The 19,555-nt window shown below is 43.3% G+C and overlaps 1 protein-coding gene across 3 annotated transcripts in view; it reads right to left on the bottom strand.

Annotated features, from left to right (window-relative positions):
* Positions 1–19,555, bottom strand: part of dync2h1 (dynein cytoplasmic 2 heavy chain 1) — a 994,370-nt gene that overhangs the window by 974,076 nt on the left and 739 nt on the right. For all 3 annotated transcript variants that reach the window (XM_070892150.1, XM_070892151.1, XM_070892152.1), the window contains exon 2: positions 12,053–12,254. In XM_070892150.1, coding sequence (XP_070748251.1) covers positions 12,053–12,254 — 202 coding nt within the window. The remainder of the gene's footprint in view (positions 1–12,052; positions 12,255–19,555) is intronic.

Raw genomic sequence — 19,555 nt, 5'->3', positions numbered from 1 at the left:
CTTCAATTTCAGAATTCTGATCCTCGTTTACAAATCCCTCCATGGCTTCACCCCTCCCTATCTCTAATCTCTTTCAGCCTCACAACCCCACGAGATGTCTGCGCTCCTCAAATTCTGCCCTCTTGAGCATCCGATTATATCATCATCATCATCATCATAGGCAGTCCCTCGAAATGAGGATGACTTGCTTCCATGCCAAAAAAGGATAAGTTCACAGATGTTCCAATGAAGGACCTAAAATTCCAGGTCCTGAGCTACATCCTGAAGGGTGGAAGATGCCTGTGCATGGATTTTTATTAACGTGTGGTGGCCGTTGCACACCAGGCACCACATGGGTTTGACAGAGCTAGGTCTTGGTCCAGTGGCAAATGGAGACATCACACTGTGGGCTGGCCCATGCTGCCCCTGGGCCCCTGGCCCCGAACTCACACCTCTCCTGGGCCCCGATCACGTCCCTCCACAATCTCTTACCACTCCTTCTCCCCGACCTTGTCGCTCCTGCTGTATCTGCCCATGCGCCAATCTCCGAACTGGACCTTGATGACATCACTCTTTGCTGCCGTCGCAGCTCGTGCTGCGCCCTGAAATGGTATGCCTCCACGCTGCTCCCAGGGCCTCCGCTCGCCGCTCCTTTTATGGCCCCGACCTGAGGCTGGTGTTCTCACGCAGGTCGGGGTCTCCACGCTACTCCCAGGGCCTCCGCTCGCCACTCCTTTTGTGGCCCCGACCTGCCACTGGTGTTACTGCTCAACCATCAGTGGCCGTGCCTTCAGCTGCTTGGGCCCTAAGCTCTGGAAATCCCTCCTAAACCTCTCCGCCTCTCTAACTCTCCTTCTTCCTTTAAGATGCTCCTTAAAACCTTTATCTGCCGTAATTTCTTCTCATGTGGCTCGGTGTCAAATTTATCTGTTTTGTCTTATAACACTGCCGTGAAGCGCCTTAGGATGTTTTACTACATTAAAGGCGCTATATAAATAAAAGTTGTTGTTGTTCAGACACTTAAATTGAGAAAAGCACTTCAGATTCAAGATCCAAGACAGAGCAATTTGCTTTCTTTCTTTATCAGCACCTAGCTACTGGATTTAATACCCATCACCAGCACACTGTGGCTACAGTGTGAATGATCAACAGGACACACTGCAGCAACTCACGATAGTTACATCAACAGCATCTCCCTCTCCTTCAATAGTAGCATCAACCCGACAAAGTGGAAAATTGTCTCGGTATGTTCTGTCCACAAAAAGCAAGACAAATCCAATCCAGCCCCATCAGTCTACTCTCAACCATCAGCAAAGTGATGGAAGGCGTCATCAGCAGTGCTATCAAGCAGCACTTACTCACCAATAATCACCGAAGTTCAGTTTGGACTCCATACCTCATTACAGCCATGGAGCAAAATAGAAAATAAAGAGCTGAATTCCAGGTGTGAGGTGAGAGTGACTGCCCTTGACATCAAGACAGCATTTGACCAAATGTGGCACCAAGGATCAGTAGTAAAATTGAAGTCAATGGGGAAAACTCTCCACTGGCTGGAGTTATACCTAGCACAAAGGAAGATGGCTGTGGTTGTTGGAGGCCAATCATCTCAGCACCAGGACATCGCTGCAGAAGTTCCTCAGGGCAATGTCCCAGGCCCCACCATCTTCAGCTGCTTCATCAATGACCCTCCCTCCATCATAACGTCAGAGATAGATATGTTCGCTGGTGACCACAGTGTTCAGTTCCATTCGCAAGTCCTCGGATAATGGAGCAGTCTGCGGCCAAAGACTGAGACAACATCCAGGCTTGGGCTAATAAGTAGCAAAGTAACATTTGTACCACACAACTGCCAGGCAATGACCATCTTGAACAAGAGTGTGTCTAACCACCTCCCCTTAATATTCAATGGCATTATCATTGTCGAATCCTCCACCATCAACATCCTGGGGTCCCCATTAAGTAGGAACTTAACTGGATCAGCCACAAAAATACTGTGGCCACAAGAGCAGGTCAAAGGCTGGGTATTCTACGGCGAGTGACTCACGTTCCTTCTCCCCAAAGCCTTTCCATCATCTACAAAAAAACTTCCACCACCAAGAAGGACAAAAGCACCAAGGTCACGGGAACACCTGAGTCATGCACCATCCTGACTTAGTTTTATATCACTATTCCTTCATTGTCACTGGGTCGTTATCCTTGAAATCCCAGCATAACACTATTGTGGGAGCACCATCACACTAGGATTATACCAGTTCAAGCAGAATGCCCACCATTACCTTCACAGGTCAACTAGAGACAGGGATTAAGTGCGCCTTGCCAGCATCACCCATATCTTGAGAACAAACCCTGGAAAAAAAATGTTGATTGCAGTAATGATAACCACAACAACACAGTTTTAAATACTCACCTTTTTATCAACCATTTTATAAAGGCAAGCTGAGACAAAACACATTCCTAGCCTGAGATCACTCCATCAAGTAAATCCTCTTCACTTCATTTGCTTTAATGAATCAGAGGTTATAAAAACTATCAGACATTTTGTACAAGAGCACTTTCGGCCAGCTGAAGACTTCCCAGTCCTCGCATTCCTAATTTGCACCAGCAATGTTGATCCCACCAGACATAAAACAAATCTATTCTAAAGTGTGTGTTTGAGTGGTTAACTATTCTTTCATTGTTTGATTTTTCGTTATTATGAAATTTCAGCTAATCCACATGCTTCACATCCTACAGGCAAACATGCCATCGCAAAACTTTTAATGATAGATTAAATAGGTAGATGGGGTAGGTAGATTAGATAAAGATAGAATGACAAATAACAACAACTTGTATTTATATAGTGCACTGAATGTAGTACAACGTCCCATGGCACTTCACAGGAGTATTACAAGACAAAAAATTTTACACCAAGCCACATAAGGGCAAGTGACCAAAAGCTTGGTCAAAGAGGTAGGTTTTAAGGAGCATCTTAAATGAGGAAAGAGAGGCAGAGAGGTTTAGGCAGGGAATGCCGGAGCTTAGGGCCTAGGCAACAGAAGGCACGGCCACCAATGGTTGAGCAATTATAATCAGGGATGCTCAAGAGGGCAGAATTAGAGGAGCGCAGATGTCTCCGGGGAAAGGGGGGGGGCTGGAGATTACAGAGAATGGGAGGGAGAGGCTTTGGAGAGATTTGAAAACAAGGATGAGAATTTTGAAATCAAGGCATTGCTTAATCGGGAGCCAATGTAGGTCAGCAAGCACAGGGGTGATGGGTGAACGGGACTTAGTGCAAGTTTGGACACAGGCAGCCGAGTTTTGGATGACCTCAAGTTTACGCAGGGTAGAACGTGGGAGGCCAGCCAGGAGTGCATTGGAATAGTCAAGTCTAGAGGTAACAAAGGCATGGGTGAAGGTTTCAGCAGTGGATGAGCCAAGGCAAGGGCGGAGACGGGCAATGTTATGGAGATGGAAATATGTGGTCTTAGTTATGCCGCAGATATGTGGTCGGATGCTCATTTCAGGGTCAAGAAAGATACCACGTTGCGAACTGTATTGTTCAGCCTCAGGCAGATGTTAACAAGAGGGATGGAGTCAGTGGCTAGGGAATGGAGTTTGTGGCGGGGACCAAAAACAATGGCTTTGGTCTTCCCAATATTTAGGGAAAATTTCTGCTCATCCAGAACTGGATGTCAGACAAGCAGTCTGACAACTTAGAGACCGTGGAGAGATCGGGAGAAGTGGTAGTGAGGTAGAGCTGGGTATCGGCAGCATACATGTGGAAACTGACGGTGTGTTTTCAGATGATGTCGCCAAGGAGTGGTTAACTGTGTCAAAGGCTGCAGCCAAGTCAAGAAGCAAGAGGAGGATTAGTTTACCTTTGTTACAGTCACAAAGGATGTAATTTGTGACTTTGATGTGGCAGAAACCTGATTGGAGGGAGAACCGTTAACAATGTCAGTTAACATGGGAGCCAGAAAGGGAAGTTGGGTGGTCAGCAGTTTGTTGGGAATAGGGTAGAGGGAGTAGGAAGTGGGTCTCATGGACAAGATGAGCGCAGAGAAGTCATGAGGGGAGATTGGAGATAAACTGGAGAATGATGCGAGTTCAGGGCTAGGGCAGGGGGGCTAGGGGAAGTTTGGCCCGGTGGGCTAGGGGAAGGAAGGGAAGTGGCAGAGGCAGCTGAATGGATGGTTTCAAACTTGGAGACAAAGATGTCCATGAGCTCATCAGACTTGTTATTGGAGATGAGGGTGGAGGAGACAGGGGAAAGGAGTTCAAGAAGATGGTTAGTAGTGAAGACTAGAAGCCTAAGTTTATCTTTGCATTTCAGAATGAGTCTAGAATAGTGAGCAATTTTGGCAGACAAGAGAAATTTAGAACAGATAAATTTGTTCAATCACATGATATACATAGCCCAACTAACCTTAGCATTGTGATATAATTTTGATATTAATCTGTGTAATGTTTGTCCTTGATTGACACTGAAACACCAGATCATTTAATAACTTTTTTCAATTTTTGTGAAAAGGTGACAGAAAATATTGATTAATTACAAATATTTTGCTGATGAGTTAGTAATTTACACATTGATTCTATAAGTCACTATAAAAATGTATCAAAGATGACTCTGGCCGAACCTTTAAAGAATGAGGACTCGTATAATGAAAAAATGAGAGAATGCTTGTTATTCTCAATAATTAATAACCCACTAACAATATTGCAGCAAAATTTGGATTTCAAAGTGAATTTCTGAGAAATCAATTTTCATTCCAACAACTTATATTTATATATATTCAAAAAGGAGTTAGATGTAGTCCTTACTACTAGGGGGATCAAGGGGAATGGCGAGAAAGCAGGAATGGGGTACTGAAGTTGCATGTTCAGCCATGAACTCATTGAATGGCGGTGCAGTCTCGACGGGCCGAATAGCCTACTCCTGCACCTATTTTCTATGTTTCTATGTTAACATAATAAAACGTCCCAAGGCACTTCACAGGAGTGTTTTAAGACAAAACAAATAAAATTGACACCAAGTCACACAAGAAGAAATTACGGCAGATGATCAAAAGCTTGGTCAAAGAGGTAGGTTTTAAGGAGCGTCTTAGAGGAAAGAGGTGTAGAGAAGTTTAGGGAGGGAGTTCCAGAGCTTGGGGCCTAGGCAGCTGAAAGCAGGGCCACTCAGGGATGCTCAAGAGGGCAGAATTGGAGGAGAGCAAACATCTCAGGGGGGTTGTGAGGCTGAAGGAGATTACAGAGAAAGGGAGGGGCGAGGCCATGGAAGGATTTGTAAACAAGGATGAGAATTTTGAAATCGAGGCATTGCTTAACCGGGAGCCAATATAGGTTGGCCAGCACAGGGGTGATGTTGGGACACGGGCTGCCGAGTTTTGGATGACCTCAAGTTTACGTAGTGTAGAATGTGGGAGGCCAGCCAGGAGTGCTTTGGAGTAGTCAGTTAAGTCTATAGGTAACAAAGGCAGAGATGAAGGTTTCAGCAGCAGAGCTGAGGCAGGGGCGAGACGGGCAATTTTAAGAGGTGGAAATAGGCAGTTTTAGTTATGCCACGGATATGTAGCCGGAAACTCGTTTCAGGGTCAAATATGACACCTAGGTTGCAAACAGTCTGGTTCAGCCTCAGACAGATGCTAGGGAGAGGGATGGAGTCGGTGGCTAGGGAACGCAGTTTGTGACCAAAGACAATGGCTTCGGTCTTCCCTATATTTTATTGGAGAACATTTCTGCTCATCCAGAACTGAATGTCGGACAAGCAGTCTGACAATTTAGAGACCATGGAGGGGTCGAGAGAAGTGGTGGTGAGGTAGAGCTGTGTGTCATCAGTGTACATGTGGAAACTGATGCCGTGTTTTCGGATGATGTCACCAAGAGGCAGCATTTCGATAACATAAGACACAAGAAATAGGAGCAGGAGCCTGCTCTGCCATTCAGCAAGATCATGGCTGATCTGATCTTGGCATCAACTCCACTTTCCCCCCCGCTCCCCATAACCCCTCAACTCCCCTATTGTTCAAATATCTGAATATCTCTACCTTAAATATATTCAATGACCCAGCCTCAAGAGCTCTCTGGGATAGAGAATTCCAAAGATTCACGACCCACTGAGAAAATAAATTCCTCATCTCCATTTTAAATGTGCGACCCCCGATTCTGAAACTATTCCCCCTAGTTCTAGATTCCCCTATGAGGGGAAACATCCTCTATGCATCTACCCTGTCCAGCCCCCTCAGAATCTTATACATTTCAATAAGATCACCTCACATTCTTCTAATCTCCAATGAGCATAGGCTTGCTCAACTTTCTTCATAAGACACCCCCTTCATCTCAGGAATCAACCGACTGAACCTTCTCTGAACTGCCTCCAATGCAAGTATATCCAGATATGATAATGCAGGTATGAGGGCAGAGTTGGCTAAAGTGGACTGGGAAAATAGACTAAAGTATGAGATAGTTGATGAGCAGTGGCAGACATTTAAGGAGATATTTCATAACTTGCAACAAAAATATATCCCAATGAGAAGGAAAGACTGGTAAGAGAAGGGATAACTATCCGTGGCTAACTAAGGAAATAAGGGAGGGTATCAAAGTAAAAAACAAAGGCATACAATGTGGCCAAGACGAGTGGGACGCCAGAGGATTGGGAAATTTTTAAAAGCCAGCAGAGAACGACTAAAAAATAATAGAGAGGAAGATAATGACAGTAAACTAGCACAAAATATAAAAACAGATAGCAAGAGTTTCTACAGGTACATAAAAAGGAAAAAACACTGCCGAAAGTAAATGTTGGTCTCCTGGAGGATGAGACTGGGGAACTAATAATGGAGACAGGGAAATGGCAGAGACGTTGAACAGATATTTTGTGTCAGTCTTCACGGTAGAAGACACTAAAAACATCCCAATAGTGGATAATCAAGGGGCTATAGGGAGGGAGGAATTATCACTAATGAAATAGTACAAGGTAAAATAATGGGACTAAAGGCAGACAAGTCCCCTGGACCTGATGGCTTACATCCTAGGGTCTTATGAGAAGTGGCTGCAGAGAAAGTGGATGCATTGGTTGTAATCTACCAAAATTCCCTGGAATCTGGGGCGGTCCCAGCGGATTGGAAAACCGCAAATGTAACGCCCCCATTTAAAAAAGAGGCAGATAAAAAGTAGGAAATTATAGACTAACTAGCCTAACATCTGTCGTTGGGAAAATGCTGGAGTCCATTATTAAGGAAAAGCATGATTCAATCAAGCAGAGTCAGCATGGTTTTATGAAAGGGAAATCATGTTTGACAAAATTGCTGGAGCTCTTTGAGAAAGTAACGAGCCGGGTGGATAAGGGGGAACCAGTGGATGTGGTGTATTTGGATTTCCAGAAGGCATTCGATAAATTGCCACAAAAGAGGTTACTGCACAAGATAAAAGCTCACGGGGTTGAGGTAATATATTAGCATCGATAGAGGATTGGCTAACTAACAGAAAACAGAGAGTTGGGATAAATGGGTCATTTTCCAGTTGGCAAACAGTGACTAGTGGGGTGCTGAGGGATCGGTGCTGGGTCCTCAACTATTTACAATCTATATTAATGACTTGGATGAAGGGACCAAGTGTAATGTAGCCAAGTTTGCTGATGACACTAAGATTGGTGGGAAAGCAAATTGTGAGGCGGACACAAAAAATCTGCAAAGGGATATAGACAGACTAAGTGAGTGGGAAAACATTTGGCAGATGGAGTATAATGTGAGAAAATGTGAGGTTTTCCACTTTGGCAGAAATAATAGAAAAGCAAATTATAATTTAAATGGGGAAAAATTGCAAAGTGCTGCAGTACAGAGAGACCTGGGGGGTCATTGTGCATGAAACACAAAAAGTTAGTATGATGTACAGCAAGTAATCATGAAAGGGAAATGGCCTTTATTGCAAGGGGGATGGAGTATAAAAGCAGAGAAGCCCTGCTACAACTGTACAGGGTATTAAGTGAGGCCACACCTGGAGTACTGCGTACACTTTTGGTCTCTGTATTTAAGAGGAAGGATATACTTGCATTGGAGGCTGTTCAGAGAAGGTTCACTAGGTTGATTCCGGAGATGAGGGGGTTGACTTATGAGGATAGGTAGAGTAGGTTGGGCCTATACACATTGGAGTTCAGAAGAATGAGAGGTGATCTTATTGAAACATAAGATAATGAGGAGGCTCGACAAGGTGGATGCAGAGAGGATATTTCCACTCATAGGGGAAACTAAAACTAGGGGACATAGTCTTAGAATAAGGGGCCACACATTTAAAACTGAGATGAGGAGAAATTTCTTCTCTCAGAAGGTTGTAAATCTATGGAATTCTCTGTCCCAGAGAGCTGTGGAGGCTGGGTCATTGAATATATTTAAGGTGGAGATAGACAGATTTTTGAGCGATAAAGGAGTAAGGGGCTGTGGGAGCGGGCAGGGAAGTGGAGCTGAATCCATGATCAGCTGTGATCTTATTGAATGCCAGAGCAGGCTTGAGGGGCCAAATGGCCTACTCCTGTTCCTATTTCTTATGTTTTTATGTTCTTATCCCTCCTTAAATAAGGAGACCAAAACTGTACGCAGTACTCCAGGTGTGGTCTCATCAATGCCCTGTACAGTTGTAACAAGACTTCTCTACTTTTATACTCCATCCCCCTTGCAATAAAGGCGAACATTCCATTTGCCTTCCTAATTACTTGTTGTACCTGCATGCTAACTTTGCGTTTCATGTACAAGGACCCACAGATGCCTCTGTACTGCAGCATTTTGTAGTCTCTCCCCCCATTTAAATAATAATTTGCTTTTTTATTCTTCCTACCAAAGTGGATAACCTCACATTTTCCCACATTATACTCCATCTACCAAATTTTTGCACACTCACTTAACCTATCTATATCCCTTTACAGATGCTTTGTGTGCTCTTCACAAACTTGCTTTCCCACCTATCCTTGTATCGTCAGCAAATTTGGCTACATTACACTCGGTCCCTTCATCCAAGTCATTAATATAGATTGCAAATACCCAGCTAAGTATAGTTTGGCAACTTCAAAATGACCCATTTATCCCGACTCTCTGTTTTCTGTTCGTTAGCCAATCCTCGACCCATGCTATAATATTACCCCCGACCCAGTGATCTCTTATGTTGTGAAGTAACCTTTTATGTGGCACCTTATCGAATGCCTTCTGGAAATCCAAATACACCACATCCACTGGTTCTCCCTTATCCACCCTGCTCGTTACATCCTCAAAGAACTCCAGCAAATTTGTCAAACATGATTTCCCTTTCATAAAACCATGCTGACTCTGCTTGACTGTATTATGATTTTTTAAATGTCCTGCCACTACTTTCTTAATAATGGACTCCAGCATTTTCCCAATGACAAATGTTAGGCTAACTGATGAGAAATAGGAGGGGCCGAGGATAGATCCTTAGGGACACTAGAGGTAACAACGTAGGAATGGGAAGAGAAGTCATTGCAAGTGATTCTCTGACTACAATTAGATAGATAAAAATGGAACCAGGCGCGTGCAGTCCCACCCAGCTGGACGGTGGTGGAGAGGCGTGACAGAGAAAAACAGATCGTCTAATTTTTTTTGTTATGAGGAATATCACCCCCAAATGAGATCTTTTAAAAAAAAGTTATAAAGCATTTTCCCAGGTATTCCACCAACAGGAGAACTGATTTATAACATAGGGAGGGAGATTAACTGCATAAGCAAAATACATGCTCCTATGTTGATGACTATCTCTCTGTTGATGGTAATTCAGCTCTTATAAATCAGCAACAGTAACTCGTCCTAACCAATTACTACATTATCATCTCATTCAGATCTGAAATAAGAATATTCAGCATCACCTAAAAAATAAACAAAAATATACAGAATAAGAGAGTCCAATTAAATAACTTGAAAAAAAAACTTGAATTTCTGATAAAATTTATGTTTGACATGTTAAGTAATACCAGTGCTGGGGAATGGGACAGCCTTCTCATTTGTTACCCAGCAGGGCCATGAAGCACTCCCAGGTAAAATATAGCACGAGTTAAATAGACAGCAAAGCTCTTTTCCCTCTGCCCTAACAACGGGGTAGAATTTGACCAGTACAGATTTCTGGCGCACCCACCAGAGGTGCGCCGCTTTTGTCCGCCTCGAAGTGCTCCAAAAATCTTCAGGCTTAGTTTGGCCGCTCCCCAGCCTCTCCTCGATGGTGGCGTAGCGTGGTCACTGGATTCGGGGGCGGAGCCAGGTCCAGGCAATGAAAATAGTGCCTGGACCTCTGCACATGCGCGCTAGAGTGCGTGCGCATACGCAGTAGCTCCTCGTCCCCAGAATCTGTGAGAGTGTGCTGCAGGCTGAGTGGGAAGGGCTGAAGCGTGCCGCCCGTATCCCTGGCCGTATGGTCTTCCTCATCGGCGGCCCGCTGCCTTCCCGGGCCGTGTTTTGGTAGGAGTTCTATTTTTTATTTGTTATTGATTGATTTGATTATTACTTTGGTCTTGGTGCTTTAGGTGCAGGGTTCCTTCTATTTTTTATTTGTTAATTAATTGCTTATTACTTTTTGTGCTTTGTTTTGTGCTTTGTAAGTCTTGGTGCTAGGTGCAGGTCCTCTCAGCTTCTTTGTATTTTTTATTTGTGATTGAATGCTTATTTTTGTGCTTTGTTTAGTGCTTGGTGCTTTAGAATGTACTTACCTGCACTGATTTCTTAACTCTCCGCAAGGGTTTTCTGTGCGGGCCACAAGTGGCCACATACGCTGGCTTAAGTTAGTTTGGAGCAACTATTAGCTATCCAAACTGGCTTAAATGGCCAAAACAGGTGTAGGTGGCTGGTAACGGCCCCTTTTGAAAAAAAAACGAAACTAAAAAAAATCCTAACTCACTTACACGGACGCAAATTAAATGTGCAGAATGGGGATTTTTAAGATACTCCAGAAAAATCAAGTCGCTCAAAAAAAAAACGGAGCAACTCCTGGCCAAATTTGAGCCCAATATGCTTTACTCAACCTCAGAAGAACACAACCCACTGTACCATTTCCCATAGAAGACACTTCAGCCTCTTAAAAGTGAGGTTGACAACTCTGCACTAAATTACGTGAATATTTTGTGTTGCGGATTTATGGATTGAAATTCAATTTACTCGCTTTACAAGCAAGGGTGTTCACCACTGGCCCCAAAGAAAGCTGCCCACAGAGATCTGTGGCAAGAAGTTTGCCTTTTTTGACATGCAAGTGATTTCAGCGCAGTATAATGGGGATTCCCTAGTGCGATCTGCTATGATGTCAACAAGCTAAGTAGCAAATCACATTGCAAAATTCTCAGACAGGGAACCAGACTTTATCCGGACTTTTAAAAAATGTTAGAGAGCAAAACAAAGAGGACACTCTCATGGGGATAATGTAGAACCTGAAGTATCATGAACAAACTGAAAGAAATGTTTTTAAAAATGGTGAAAGTTTCTTAGAAGTTGTAATTTATCATAATGGAGAAATTTAACACTCCACAAAATTAAAATTCGTTTTTCAGAGCCACAGCATTTGTTTAGCAGTCAATACCAATGTTCCCCCTAATTTTTTGTGGGGGTACACAGCCCATTTAACGGGCTGCACAGCCCATTTACAGTTTCACGAGTGCGTGAAAGTTAATGTTGGAAAAAACGGTCCCGAACTGCATGTGACCGGCAGACAGCTGCGTGGCCGCTCTTAGAAGGAACATTGGTCAATACGTTGTTAAAACTACAATTGCACCTAATCCAACAAGCCCCAACATTTAATGGGGTATTTAACAGCGATATTACCACAGAAAAGCCCAAATTTTCATCAGCTTCACTGATTTCACAGATTACACCGATTGCTGGCTATGGCATGGGGCCATAGCAAATGCCAGTGTCAGAGTAGTGAATGACTGACCGCTATTTCAAGATTTCCATGTTCAGATGCACATGCGCTACATCCTGAGGTTGCGACCAGTTTCAAACAGTTAGTTCGCCATTCTTCCCACCCGCAAATTCCAGACACATATTTTCACTATTAAATATACACTAGTTAATTCAATCTATGATTTATGAAAAAAAATCTTAATTTATACCTGATTACATATAACCAGCTGATCACCAGATTTCTGTAACGAGATAACAAATACATTGCCATCATCTAGAAAGCTGTTCAATTCCCATCTGTCGCCAAGTGATGAAATGAGTGAATCTGAAGGAGAAAAGCCAAAATAATTTCCTGCTGTTCTGAGGATGAAAATTTTTCTCGGATCTTCTAGACTGGCAGGCATGTTGTCCCTTAAAAAGAAAAACATTTTGTTTTAATGATGTGACAAAGTCAGAATTTTATTGCCTATAAAAATTAATTGAGTCAGAAAATAGAAGATCGCCATGGCCTATTTGACCCAAAGCTCCTGAATTTTAGTTCTAACAAAAAATATTTTAAAATCACAAAACTGTCCTTAATCAGCCAGAAATGAATCTTCGTTCTGTGACAAGCAGGCTCTAGATCAACAGTAAAAGTCCCTTCGAAATTAAGCCATTGGAGAAATTAAGCCCCTGGAGTTCTTAAATCGGTCACATTAGACAAGTTACAAATGAAACATAGTCCCTTTTAAATTTAAAACGTGACTGAGGCGATGTCTTTTTATGCAAAACTTCACACTGTAGACTTTTTAAAAGAAGCAAACATGTTTGTATTGATGTAGTAATCTCAAGTTGCAAGAAACCAGTGGAGCAGCGCAGCATGGAATTTAGCCCCAGCAGGAATACACTCTTGGGGGCAGGACAATTTGAGATGCCATTAAGCAAGATTTTTTTTCCCCCAAGTTCAATTCTTGCGATATTTTAGTGCCAACATGATCTACATTTTTTCGGTTAGAAACAATGGCTCCAAGTTTCGTCCCGCGGCGAAAACGGCGCACCTCCGAGCTGGGCGCCTGGTTTTCGCGCCGAAAATTGCGCCTAAAAAAAAGTCCGATATTCTCGAGCTCCTTGGAGCTCAATGTCTGCTTGGCGTGGCGTGCTCTTCGCAGCAGGGGGCGGAGCCTAACACTCGCGCCGATTTTCTAAGTAGCAGGGGGCGGGTAAAATTTAAATTAGCCTTCGTGGTGCCGGCAACCCTGCGCGTGCGCGTTGGAGCGTGTGCGCACGCGCAGTCTCTCACAAACATTGGCACTCGCCCATTTTTTAAAATATTGCAGAAAAAGTGAAGATTTGTTTCTTGGACCCCTGCAAAGGCTTGTAATTTAATTTTTTTTAATATTTCTGTGTGTGAGGGAGTGCTTTTAGCAGCACTGCTGAATAAATCACCTGCTGAAATCAGTGAGTTCAGCTTTTCACTGCTAAACTTGCAGAACCGGTGCTGCATTGGTGCATGCAAATTAAGGACTGTGTGTTTGGAGAAATAAGAGTGCCAATTCAACTTTGCAATAATACATGGTGTTGACAATGCAGCACCCATTCTGCAAATTTAAATATAAAACTGTCGATGTGGCTGCCTCTCCCTGTCCAAATGGCCTCAGTCCCCCTCACAGCTCGACGGCTGCTGCTGTATCTTCGGCTGCCGGCCAGCCACTGACGCCGCTGATATCCTATGGCCGAATGGCCTCACGTCCGTCCGCTGCTGATTCTTTGGCTGCTGGCCAGCCACTGACGCCGCCCCTAAAGCGTGGCCGATTGGCCTCAAAAACCTTAATGAGCTGCGTGTGTCCTGCATTGATTCTTCGGCTGCCGGCCAGCCACTGACGCCGCTGATATCTCATGGCCGAATGGCCTCACATCGATCCGCTGATTCTTCGGCTGCCGGCCAGCCACTGACGCCGCTGATATCTCATGGCCGAATGGCCTCGGGTCCGTCCGGTGCTGCTTCTTCGCGCCAGCCACGAAGAGAATGAAGGCCTGCCTCAAGCACTGCAGCTCAGCTCGAAGCTTGCTGCCGCTGCCGTTGAGACACTGACGCCACACCCCTGCCTGTCTCCAACATGAAAGGCCTGCCTGAAGCACTTTCACACAGGTAGGAACATGGTTTATTTAATCTGTTCTTTGCTTATAAATTTTTATTCAGGTTGGATTTATTTGTATAAGTATAACTAAGGATTGATTGTAGAATTTAATGACTTCCCTTCCCCCCCTCCGACCCCCCCCCCCCACCTCGTTCCCTACGCCTAATTTGTAACCTACCCCTGATTTTCTAAAGTGTAGACAAGGTTTTTTCGAGCATACAAAAATCTTCACTTACTCCATTCTAAGTTAGTTTGGAGTAAGTTTTCACTCACGAAACTTTGAAATCAGGCGTAAGTGGCCGGACACGCCCCCTTTTGAAAAAAGAATTCTGTTCCAAAGTGAAACTGTTCTAACTGACTAGAACTGGAGCAAACTAAATGTCGAGAATTCCGATTTCTAAGATACTCCGTTCTACACCAGTTGCTCCTAAAAATCAGGAGCAAATCATGTGGAAACTTGGGGCCAATGGATGGCAGTTCAGGGAACCTTCATGATGTGTGTAGAATGCAATTATGTGGGCCATTATAGATTCTTAGTGCATTCAGCGGCAACAAATTTGCACTAAATGTCAAGAGAATCTGAATCCGTCACACTTTGGAGAAGAGGACCATTAGTTTCTAGACTGTATTCTTCAGAATGTAGTCACTCAAAAGACAGTACCAAACAGTTCACCACACAAGGACAGTGTAGAAAGAGAGAAGTGGGTAACTATCCACTGGACAGCAGAGGGAGACAAGACTCACAGAAGCTGGGAACTCGAGTTACTGGAACTAATCAATAGATAGTTAATGTTGGACAACATTGAGGTACCATGGAGCAAGGGACTACCCAAGGGGATGAGAGGCATTTAAACTATCAGAATCATCATCATCATAGTCAGTCCCTCAGAGTCGAGGATGATTTGCTTCCACACTAGAAATGAGTTCTCAGGTAACTGAAGAGTGCAATACGGGACCTACAGTCTCTGTCACAAGTGGGGCAAATGGTGGCTAAAGGAACAGGTGGCTGGGTTGCCACGCGCTCCTTCCGCTGTCGACATTTGGCTTCAACTTGCTCGCAGTAAAGAGACTCGAGGTGTTCAGCGCCTTTCCGGATGCTTTTCCTCCACTTTGGGTGGTCTTGGGCCAGGGATACACAGGTGTTGGTGGAGATGTTACATTTTTTCAAGGAGGCTTTGAGGATGTCCTTGAAGCGTTTCCTCTACCCACATGGGGCTCGCTTGCCGTGTCGGAGCTCCAAGTAGAGCGTTTGTTTTTAGAGTCTCGTGTCAGGCATGCGGGTGATGTGGCCCGTTCAGAAGAGCTGATCGAGCATCATCAGTGCTTCGATGCTGGGAATATTGGCCTGAGCGAGGACACCAACATTGGTGCGCCTATCCTGCCAATGGATTTGCAGGATCTTGCGGAGGCAGCGTTAGTGGTATGTCTCCAGTGTTTTGAGATGCCTGCTGTACATAGTCTATGTTTCTGAGCCATATAGGAGGGCAAGTACCACCACTGCTCTGTAGACCATGAGCTTGGTGCCAGGTTTGAGGTCCTGGTCTTCAAACACTCTCTTCCTCAGGCGACCAAAGGCTACACCGGCACACTGAAGGCGTGAGGAATTATGGAGCGTCCTTCTCAGATTTGGCTGCCCACAAAAGTTTGTCATCATTCTCCGCCTGTTCCACGACGACATCAAGCCGTGATCCTGACCAACGGATCCGCTATTAGAATAGAACAGTGCTAACTGGGGAGAATAGCCAATCTGACAATTGTTCAATAAGGGAGAGAAAGATAAACCAGGTATGTGGTGTATTTGGATTTTCAGAAGCCCTTACCTGCTTTCTCTCCATACCCCTTGATCCCTTTAGCCGTAAGGGCCATATCTAATTCCCTTTTGAATATATCCAATGAACTGGCATCAACAACTCTCTGCGGTAGGGAATTCTACAGGTTAACAACTCTCTGAGTGAAGAAGTTTCTCCTCATCTCAGTCCTAAATGGCTTACCCCTTTTCCTTAGACTATGACCCCTGGTTCTGGACTTCCCCAACATTGGTAACATTCTTCCTGCACCTAACCTGTCCAGTCCCGTCAGAATTTTATAAGTTTCTATGAGTTCCTCTCTCATTCTTCTGAACTCCAGTGAATACAGGCCCAGTCGATTCAGTCTCTCCTCATATGTCAGTTCTGCCATCCCGGGAATCAGTCTGGTGAACCTTCGCTGCACTCCCTCAATAGCAAGAACGTCCTTCCTCAGATTAGGAGACCAAAACTGAACACAATATTCCAATTGAGGCCTCACGAAGTCCTGTACAACTGCAGTAAGACCTCCCTGCTCCTATACTCAAATCCTCTCGCTATGAAGGCCACCATACCATTTGCCTTCTTCACCACCTGCTGTACCTGCATGCCAACTTTCAATGACTGATGTATCTTGACACCCAGGTCTCATTGCACCTCCCCTTTTCCTAATCTGCTGCCATTCAGATAATATTCTGCTTTCGTGTTTTTGCCACCAAAGTGGATAACCTCACATTTATCCACATTATACTGCATCTGCCATGCATTTGCCCACTCACCTAATCTGTCCAAGTCACCCTGCAGCCTCTTAGCATCCTCCTCACAGCTCACACTGCCACCCAGCTTAGTGTCATCTGCAAACTTGGAGATATTAGACTCAATTCCTTCATCTAAATCATTAATATATATTGTAAAGAGCTGGGGTCCCAGCACTGAGCCCTGCGGCACCCCACTAGTCACTGCCTGCCATTCTGAAAAGGACTCGTTTACCCCAACTCTCTACTTCCTGTCTGCCAACCAGTTCTCTATCCACGTCAGTACATTACCCTCAATACCATGTGCTTTAATTTTGCACACCAATCTCTTGTGTGGGACCTTGTCAAAAGCCTTTTGAAAGTCCAAATACACCACATCCACTGGTTCTCCCTTGTTCACTCTACTAGTTACATCCTCAAAAAATTCCAGAAGATTTGTCAAGCATGATTTCCCTTTCATAAATCCATGCTGACTTGGACCGATCGTGTCTCTGCTTTCCAAATGTGCTGCTATTTCATCTTTAATAATTGATTCCAACATTTTCCCCACGACTGATGTCAGGCTAAACGGTTTATAATCACTCGTTTTCTCTCTCCCTTCTTTCTTAAAAAGTGGTGTTACATTAGCTATCTCCAGTCCATAGGAACTGATCCAGAGTCGATAGACTGTTGGAAAATGATCACAAATGCATCCACTATTTCTAGGGCCACCTCCTTAAGTACTCTGGGATGCAGACTATCAGGCCCTGGGGATTATCGGCCTTCAATCCCATCAATTTCCCAAACACAATTTCCCGCCTAATAAGGATTTCCTTCAGTTCCTCCTTCTCACTAGACCCTCGGTCCCCTAGTACTTCCGGAAGGTTATTTGTGTCTTCCTTCATGAAGACAGAACCAAAGTATTTGTTTAACTGGTCTGCCATTTCTTTATTCCCCATTATAAATTCACCTGAATCTGACTGCAAGGGACCTACATTTGTCTTCACTAATCTTTTTCTCTTCACATATCTATAGAAGCTTTTGCAGTCAGTTTTTATGTTCCCAGCAAGCTTCCTCTCATACTCCATTTTCCCCCTCCTAATTAAACTCTTTGTCCTCCACTGCTGAATTATAAAATTCTCACAGTACTCAGGTTTGCTGCTTTTTCTGGCCAATTTATATGCCTCTTCCTTGGATTTAACACTATCCTTAATTTCCCATGTTAGCCACGGTTGAGCCACCTTCCCCGTTTTATTTTTACTCCAGTCAGGGATGTACAATTGTTGAAATTCATCCATGTGATCTTTAAATGTTTGCAATTGCCTATCCACCGTCAACCCTTTAAGTATCACTCGCCAGTCTATTCTAGCCAATTCATGTCTCAAGTTACCTTTCCTTAAGTTCAGGACTCTAGTCTCTGAATTAACTGTGTCACTCTCCATCTTAATAAAGAATTCTACCATATTATGGTCACTCTTCCCCAAAGGGTCTCGCACAACAAGATTGCTAATTGTTTGCTGTGCTGTAAACTTTTGTGGTTGTATGCAATTATTGGACAGGAACTTATTGTATATCAGAGAAACAAATTTGACTTGAGATAATCCTGGATTCAGAATATCCAGATTTTCTCCAGCAAAACCGCTCTTCAATTTTTTTACAACAAATTAAATATCAAACAGTAAATCATTTTAAATAAGCTACATTACTTCAGATTTTTTTTTAAGTCATGATATAGATCACATTTAAGAAGGTGCATATGTGGCATATTTTCAGCTATTCCACAAAGTAGAGATGAAGCGACTCTCAAGGGGTCAGTGAAGCAACCTTAACAGACAAGTCAACTAAAGGCATTCTCATGTACTTCCTTGCAGCTAGCTTGAGAATAACAGAGTGGCCTGGGAACTCATCCTCCTCCTGCCTTCTTGGTGAGGGATTGTTAAATAACAGAGAAACTAAAAGGGAGAAAGCAACAAAATACTTAAAATTGGAAACAAATAAATAAATAAGACCTATATGACTCGCACAATTTGAATATCGAATTTCAAAGGTAGATACTATAATAATTGACTTCTAAAAGAATTGCATAAAAGTTCAGATTAGTTTTGAACATAAAAACTTAAAAATAATACAATGCAAGCTTGTTTTATTCCTGCTTTGGTTGATATTGCTACCTGAACAAACTCAAGTCTTATATCAAGCATTTAGATTTGTAGCTGAGTGAGGTCAAAAAGTGACTCATCAACACAAACAAGTGCTGTTCAATCAACTACTGATGCAGAAACTTGAAATAAATTTTGAGGGGAACTAACAAAACTTTAATTTAAATCAGTAAAATTAAAAGTAAAGTATACGTGTATTTTATATAATTTAAAAAATGTTATGTTCTCTGAACAAAAATTATTTTTCCTCAAATGTTTCAAGAGGCCATGATTTAACTAAGTGCCGATAAAGGTTACTGAAAACTAAAATGCATGTTAGAAGTTAAAAGCAGCCTGGCAACATTTAATTGAATAGAACGACTGAAGGAGCCCATTTGGCTATCTTGTTTGTGTCTGTTCTTTGCTAGAGCAAGACTAATTTCACTTGCCTATATTTTCCTCTGCTTAAAATACTTATCTGCTTTTCCCTTAAAAGATGCAATGGTCTCTGACTCAATTACTCCCTGCAGCAAAGCATTCCATGCTCGAACAGCTGGGCACGAAGAAACGTTTCCTAATCTCTCCTCACTCTTCGTGAGAATTTTAAATCAATAGTCCCTGGTCATGGAGTCCTCAGATGAAAAACCCTTTCTCTATTTACTAGCAAAACACTTCATGATTTTAACAACTTCTATTAAATCTCCTCTTAGCCTTTTCTACTCCAGTGCAGATGGTCTCAACATCTCAACTTTATCCCCAGAACTATAGTTTCCCATTCCTAACAGCATCGCAGCGAATCCACTATAGGCTCTATGACTTTCGTGTATTTTCTATAACGAGAGCCCAAATTGTATCAAAATCTCTTTATTCCGATACCATATGCATCTTTATGGTATCCAGAATTTTATTGGCCTTCTTTTCATAATTTTATCGACCTCC

This window comes from Pristiophorus japonicus, chromosome 10 (assembly GCF_044704955.1).
Source record: "Pristiophorus japonicus isolate sPriJap1 chromosome 10, sPriJap1.hap1, whole genome shotgun sequence".
NCBI classification, from domain to species: domain Eukaryota; kingdom Metazoa; phylum Chordata; class Chondrichthyes; family Pristiophoridae; genus Pristiophorus; species Pristiophorus japonicus.
Note: the sequence above shows the minus strand (reverse complement) of the source record. Positions and strands in the feature narration are given on the sequence as shown.